Below are 7,696 nucleotides of genomic sequence, written 5' to 3'. Positions count from 1 at the left end.
AAAAAAAAAAACAGAAAAAACAAAGCAGAAAATGTAAATAACATATATCACAAATTGTTTCACATTGATTTTTAGCAAATTTTAGGATGTTTTACGTTTGGGATATTTGAATGAGATCCAAGCATTGGCTGATTTTGCGGAATTGATTTCATTTCTAAAAACTGATCAAAAAGAACTTGGCTTTTGTCCGATGGGTACCGAAATACCGGTTATCGTATTCGGTGGTTCATATGGTGGCATGCTTGCCGCATGGTTACGTATGAAATATCCACATATTGTAGATGGGTATTAAGGCTTTTTTCTTTTGCGTATATCATATGTTTTCACAATTTGTTTCCAAAAAAAAGAAAAAAAAAAACGAAAAAGACTGAAAGAAGAATATTGTGTGAAGGTACGTAAAAAATTTTTATACATATATTAATTCATAATTGTTCACGGAAATTGTATGAATCATTCAATAGAACATACGTGATACGTGCAATCTGAAATAAGTATTTTAGGAGTAATTTATTTATATTTTTTCGTCCTTTTTATTAATGAAAAAAAAGAACTCAGCTTGAAATATATTTTAATCCATTTGATAGGCTTCTCATAAAGATTGATAATAATACTTATAAATTTACTGTCAAAATCTTTTAGATTTGGGAAAGCATTTAATAGTTTAAAAAAAATTGATGAAATTGAATTTTAACTATGATTTTTTTTTTCCTCAATATAAATTCTAGAAATATTTTAGAGCTTGGGCATCATCAGCACCGTTAAGAATTTTCTATGGAACAGGTATAAATCCAGAAAGTGTGAGTAGGACAATAACAACTAATTATTTAACAAGCGGATGTGATCGGAAAGTATTTTCAGATGGATTCGTTGCAATTGAGAAAATGTCAAAAACAGGTCATTTAACTGCTTTCAATTAAAAAATTAATCCATTAATTGTAAGGATTTTAGTATCATGCATATATGCAAATATTACTGCAGCAGAATTCCTCAATATTTTCACTTCGTTTACAGTATTCCTCACTTACATACAATATTCTCTGTATTCTACGTACAGTGTTTGACGTTTCTTATACGATACATCATAAGAATCTGCAAATAGTTTGAGAATAATGAAACGAAAAGATTCTTCGGTGCATTTTTTATTACCAAACGCAAAAAGCATTAATATGTATTGTTAAAAATAGAAAAGAAAAACATGGCTTATTACTTTTTCTAATCCTACCGTATTCTCTGCATATTCTCATCTCAGATGTTTGTCTTTTTAGATTTTTTTTTTTTCAACTCCTCATGATTACTAGTAATCAATTGAAGCAGATTTGTCACATTGCATAAGATAAGTAAATTTATTTGGGAATTTTTTGCTTGTGCCAAATTGTCTGTCAACCTAAGGTAAACGAAAAAATATCCATACAATTACCAAATAAATTTTTTTACGTTTTTAAGTATTTTCTGGAGAATATTCTATATGATTATGATGATTATCGTTTAAAGATTCATCACCTTGATGAAGAATAGAAAATTGTGCTTAAAATGATCAACGAACAATTATTACTTGTAAATTCTAATCTCATGATCAGATATAGGATGAGCCTAATGAAATAAGCCATACGATATTATGAAAGTTATTACACTAAAGTTATTAATGAATTGAAATAATTAATATAAAAGCACAAATTATATCCTAAAATAAATTGAAAATTTGTTCATGGAATATTACATTCATAATAACTGGATAAATTCCGGAGAAAATTGGAAATTAATCTTGTAAAGATTCATTAATTAGGTAACATTAAATTAGAACAAATTCCTGTTATGTTCAGACTAATTCTTCTAGATAATTGCCTTGCAAAGTGATATCAAGAATGTGCTGATAACATTTGTAATATTTATCTTTTAATAAACAAACTTTATGAAAAAATTAAAAAATATAAAGAAGAAAAAGGAATTAAATAAAGTTTAAAGTTTTATTTTCTCATTTTCAAAGTTCAATTCGGTTTACGGATTACATAACAAATATAAAATCATAAAACGAGGATTTCCTTCTCCATTTTTTTTCCTTGAAGTTATGCTTCTTCTTACTAGCTGAGGCTAATTATAAAATAATTAATGTCTTTTTTAATATCACCAAAAAAGTTTCTATGATAAATTTTTCTGATGACAAATCTGTGATAAGTCATTTTGTTTGCAGAAGAAGGTCGAATGAAATTAAATCGAATATTTCATGCAAAACCAGGTTTTGAAATGAAAAGCTATAATGATTTTATGAGTCTTTATTCATATATTTATTCTGCTATTTTTTACATGGCTATGACTGATTATCCATATCCGGCTGATTTCTTCGAACCTTTACCCGGTTATCCGGTTAAGGTATAATAATAATTAACTGAATCCATTACATTGATTTCATGTAAACAAATGTATTGATATACATATATATTACTTCTACGTATAGTATTTGTAGAATATAAATTTCCAAATATTGATTAATATGAATTTAATTTGAGAAAATTTCCAGATCATTTCAAAATTTTCATGCAATTCCTTAACTTTATTGAATTAAATTAATGAATAATTAATAGACTTTATTTGTTCTAATATGAAATAATTTTCAAATGCTAATAATATCCTCAATTTAAAATTTATTAATGTTTTATTTTTAAATAAATTCACAAATAACAATGATTCAATTTTTTTTTTTTGATTCCTTTCTTTTTTTATTTTTTTAGTATGTCTGTCAATATGCTAAAAAAGCTGCAACAAATGAGGAAAATTTGGCTGAACAAATATACAGTATTATCAATGTTTACTACAATTATACAGGACAACTTACTGATAACTGTTTCACAAGCAACTGTACAACACCGTCACCAATCCAAAATGATGACGAAGATATTGCATGGAATTGGCAGGTAAGCTTAATGTAGTATCTCTTAGATACCATTGTGAAAATGAGAATATAGTAGTAGATACAGTATCTAATGCAATTTTTCTAATTACTGTACATACTTTATACATGCATAAAATTGGAAGATACTGTATTGGATACTGAAACAGAACAGATATCTATATATATATATTGGTAATTTGAAATTCATTGATGCAATCTAACAAACAAGCAAAGTTTTATTTTAATAAAAAGATGAGTAAATTAGATTATATAATTTTAGCTACTATATATTTCCTATTTATGCATGTAAACTAGAAGATATTGTACAAGATACTGTGCCTGCCTGTGTTAGGCACTGTGTTAGATACTGTAAAATAGAATAGATGTGTATTGTTAAAATTTCACTCATGCAGTTAGACAAACAATAGAAGTTTGTTTTGATAGAAAAATAAATAATTAAACGATGTAAAATATATAAATTATCATAATTCATTAACTTTTGCAGTCCTGTACCTCATTGACAATACAAATTTGTGATCGAGGTGGTGATAATGATTTCTTTCTGAATACTTGTGATAATTCCGGTGATCCAGTCAGTACAAATATTAAACTTTGCACAGAATTATTCAAAGATATTGGTTATAATAATAATTTCTACAAACTTCATGATGTAACAATACGCTATGGAATGATATATAATACTACAAGTAATATTATATTTTCGTAAGTTTATCATTCATATAATTAATTTTATAATAAATTAATGTATAAGACTATTTACATAATTGCATGTTAATTAATAAACGATAAAATTGAAGATGGAGAAAAATTTTTTAAACAATATTTTAAATTATTTAGGAATGGTAACTTAGATCCATGGTCTGCTGGTGGTGTTTATGAAAATTCACCTGGTATTATGGAAGCTATGAAAAATGGTGTTTATATTTTTTATATGTTAGGTGCAGCGCATCATCTTGATTTCCGTACACCCAACACGTGTGACCCACCATCTGTGACACATGAACGATTCCAGGTTGTATTTAAAAAAAAAAAAACAAAAACAAAGAGAAAAACAAAATTAATAATAATAGTAATTAATAATAATGATAATAATTAATAATAATAATAATAGTTAATAATAATAATTAATAATAATAATTAATAATAATAATTAATAATAATAATAATGATAATAGTAGTAATAACGATAATTAACAATAATAATAATAATAATAACAATAATAGCTTAACTAATTTTGATAATTTAATCGAAATATGGCAAATTAAAAAATTGTTGCATTGGAGGAATTATTATACTGAAAATTGTTGTTCCTTTTTTACAAATTTTTTGAAAATAATCCAAAAAGCAATTGAATTTAAATGACAAGCATTATAGGTTGTAAATATAATAAAATGCTGGGTTTATAAAAATTGTACTAAACTACCACGACCAATTCCATTATCGGATAATGCCAATTGGCAAATACCAAATGATTGTCAATTTATCGAACACGGCTATCCATGGGGATATACGAAGGTATATTTTCATCCAAATATTCATTCTTTAATTTACACTTAATAAATTTAGCTTAATGAACTTTCGTCCTCTCTCTTTTATCCAATCTTTTCCTAATTTGTCTTTCATTTGTCATGAGGATTCATTTGTCATGAGATACTTCTTTTGTACGTCTTAATTTTAAGCTTAAAATTATGAATTCCTTTAAAATTAGGAATGAAAAATTACAAACAGGATGGCTTTTAGTGCCATGAAATGATTATCTTGTAATTTGGTCAGTCAAAGATAACTGTCTTTTTTTATTAAAATCGTTCCCTTGATCTAATTGTGGAAATGATCATTATCTTAAGGCTTAGTTAACAATGATATATTTAACTAATTGTAACAATTAACACTTATGCATAATTTTTTTTTTCAGAAAAGCCGGAAACTAATAAGTTCTACCTTATTCACCTTAGTGACGACAACATTCACTATCTTCACTAGTTACCACATCGCTTGAGAGAAAAATATTGCTTTGATCTTTGATATCAGAAGCAGTGTAGTGCTTCTTACATCTGTTTAAATTTTTGATGTCAAAATTACTTTTGCCTTCTTTTCCTAAATTCAAATTTCACTTATGAATAAATACATCCAGGAAAGGAATACCCTTGATCTATTCCATGTATGCTAAGTTATTTTTTTTAAATTATGTGATATCAACTGTAATGATTTCAAAAAAAAAGAAAAAATGAACAATGTACCATTCTTCAAACTTTCCGATATCTTACTATAGTATGTCTTGTTGCAAGAAATATTTCAAATTTATTTCAACTCATACAATTTACATGTTCAATATTGTAATTTTGCGAAAACTTTTATTTACAACGCATTATAGCAAATACAGTACACCCAAAATAAATAAGCTTGTTTTTTCTTTTTTTCTTTTTTTGAAAGAACAAAGAGCACCAAAATAGAGAGGTATCAATTAGAAAAATAAGACGAAACAATGAAATAAGCATTTTGGTCAAAGAAATTTTAAATTTGAGATTATATGTTATCCCCGGTTTTTCAGTTTTTCTTTACATCTTTTTCTCCCGCAAACTATACGGCACGATTTTTCAACCGAAAAATTTTTTTTCTCAAAAAAACTTTTTTTAGAATTTTTTTTCAATCAGAATTTTTTTTTCAATCAAGAAAAAAAATGCTCTTTAAACTTCATTATCTCACAAAAATTCAGCCAAGCAGCATAAAGTTCAATTTTTCTCAACAGAGATTTTCTAGCTTATATGCTGCTGATAAAAAAAAAAGAAAAGAAAATTGCAAGATTGGATTTTGCTAATGTTGGTTCGAAACTATCACAATTTCAAACATTCCTTTTCCGTTTTGAGTAGTAGTAAGTTATTTAAGAGTAAATTATTGTGATAACCTATCGTGCCAAAATACTAAATTGCCCGTAGTAATGAAATAATAACTGGAAGCAACGAATTAACCTCCAACCTCCATAAGGATAATATCAGTACCTACATTTTTACAACGAATAAGAAATATCTTAAGAAGTGTTTCTGAAACAAAACTTTTACAATATTGTAAATATTGATCATTTTATATTCATAACACTAGCCATCCATTGCTTATGTATAAGTATAAAATGATGAGAAACTTACGTTTTGTGAAAATATTTGTTTTTTTCCGCATTGCGGCTATTTTTAATTCATTAATCCATCACATTTTCTTAATTTCAAAAACCCAACCTGAAAATCCATTAAAATTTTAGAGCAAAATGAACAATTTAAATATGAAAACTGTTTAAATTTAAATAATGAATGACAATCAATTCAAATCGAAATAATTTTTGATGCATTTGGATTATCTTAAATCAATTATATAAGTAGCATTAAAAACATACGTAAAACTGGCCGACACTTCGTCCAGTCGGAGGTAAAGCTAGTGATGATTCAAGCAACATTTCGGTTAATTTCACACAACATGTTAATGGTATGTCTAGTATACCCACACTGGCATCCTCACCGTTCGCACGTGGATCTGTTTTAGCTGATTCAGCATCAAATATCTTAAATTTTAGAATATTGTAAATTTTGGGATGGAAAATGACTAATGAAAAAAAAACTGAAACTACAAGACCTAAAATATCAATTCTCCAAGTAATTTTTCTTTTACTTGAATACAACTGCTATACTTATGTTTTAGAAATGTTCTTATTTGAAATATTTCTAATCGATACCTTGTAAAGCATTTTTAATGCTGGGAATGAGTAAACCAATCTATTATTTTCCTCAGCTTCAGCTTCAGCTTCGATCAGTTCGCCTTGTGATATCACAACATATGAATCCAATAACCAAATCTTCAGATTAGAATAAATTTATTGAAAAAATTAAAAAACCATAGCAATTCCTCGCCAGTACGGCAACAAAACGACAACAAAAGTCGGTTACCAGTAAATACGGTCGTTTGTCGTAAGATCGAAGGACAAGCTTTCCTGATGTCTGTGATTCACATTGGTAAAGCAATGTCCAGGCGAAGAAATGTTCTAACGTGCCGAATCTGTTCATGCAAACATTTGATAGGAAATTATTTATTAACTTGAAAAAAATAATAATAAAGATCTTTGTGGAAGACCTTGTCATTATTTAGTAGTGGTAATATTTTAGTAACAAAATTTTAGTTACGTTACCTGTCATACCAAGTCTTCCGAAAGAGACCGAATCATTCTGTCATATCTAGTCATGAGATCATTTCATTATATGCAACGAACAGTTAAGTTTTTATTGATTCAGTATCCATGAAATGAAAAAAAGATTTAAAAAGAAAGGAATAGTTCAAATATTCCCGTCTGTAATATAGTATCAGAAATCAACTAACCTGGTATTTATGTAAGTTTCTCTGCTATCAGTTACCAGCAGATTGCACATTACATGATGAAACTGCACAATGTCAGTATTTCCTGAAAATATTTTTGATGCTACAAAGTTACAACAGCCAAAACTTATTAGAACCAAAATTAAGATATTTCCTTAAAATTGAAGGAAAAGTTAGAAGTTATTGAAGGAAGTTCAATTAAAATTGAAGGAAAAAGAAAAGTTAGAAGGAAAAGTTAGAAGTTAACCAAGGTTTGTAAGCAGTAAAATTATTATGAAAAGCATTGGGCGACCGAGTTATTTTAACAGAGTTACGTACTTCGAAACCGATCAATGACTAGCCCAAAGAGAGCAGCTGAAAACCTATGTTCGGAACTCAGAAATACTTCACTAACCAGATCTTTGCACTGCAATATTTGCACGACAGTGGGGAAA

At 27.4% G+C, this 7,696-nt stretch overlaps 2 protein-coding genes across 3 annotated transcripts in view; one reads left to right on the top strand and one right to left on the bottom strand.

Annotated features, from left to right (window-relative positions):
- Window positions 1-4,905, top strand: part of LOAG_17491 (serine carboxypeptidase S28 family protein) — a gene marked incomplete at both ends in the record, with an annotated part of 6,196 nt that extends 1,291 nt beyond the window's left edge. Inside the window, 8 exons of the mRNA XM_020450153.1 lie at window positions 86-285; window positions 737-894; window positions 2,189-2,367; window positions 2,727-2,909; window positions 3,393-3,610; window positions 3,746-3,920; window positions 4,284-4,424; window positions 4,822-4,905. Of these exons, the coding sequence (XP_020306219.1) occupies window positions 86-285; window positions 737-894; window positions 2,189-2,367; window positions 2,727-2,909; window positions 3,393-3,610; window positions 3,746-3,920; window positions 4,284-4,424; window positions 4,822-4,905 (1,338 nt within the window). The remainder of the gene's footprint in view (window positions 1-85; window positions 286-736; window positions 895-2,188; window positions 2,368-2,726; window positions 2,910-3,392; window positions 3,611-3,745; window positions 3,921-4,283; window positions 4,425-4,821) is intronic.
- A 1,097-nt stretch (window positions 4,906-6,002) lies between these two features.
- The window catches only part of LOAG_17490, a gene marked incomplete at its 3' end in the record, with an annotated part of 5,314 nt that continues 3,620 nt past the window's right edge, over window positions 6,003-7,696 (bottom strand). Inside the window, exons 5-9 of one of the 2 annotated variants that reach the window (XM_020450152.1) lie at window positions 7,266-7,347; window positions 6,839-6,947; window positions 6,628-6,747; window positions 6,292-6,456; window positions 6,003-6,136 (exon numbers count right to left, since the gene is read on the bottom strand). In XM_020450152.1, coding sequence (XP_020306218.1) covers window positions 6,092-6,136; window positions 6,292-6,456; window positions 6,628-6,747; window positions 6,839-6,947; window positions 7,266-7,347 — 521 coding nt within the window. The remainder of the gene's footprint in view (window positions 6,137-6,291; window positions 6,457-6,627; window positions 6,748-6,838; window positions 6,948-7,265; window positions 7,348-7,696) is intronic. The other variant, XM_020450151.1, reaches the window with a different exon arrangement.

Source organism: Loa loa (genome assembly GCF_000183805.2).
Source record: "Loa loa unplaced genomic scaffold supercont3.82, whole genome shotgun sequence".
NCBI classification, from domain to species: domain Eukaryota; kingdom Metazoa; phylum Nematoda; class Chromadorea; order Rhabditida; family Onchocercidae; genus Loa; species Loa loa.
This window is presented reverse-complemented; position numbering and strand designations above follow the sequence as displayed.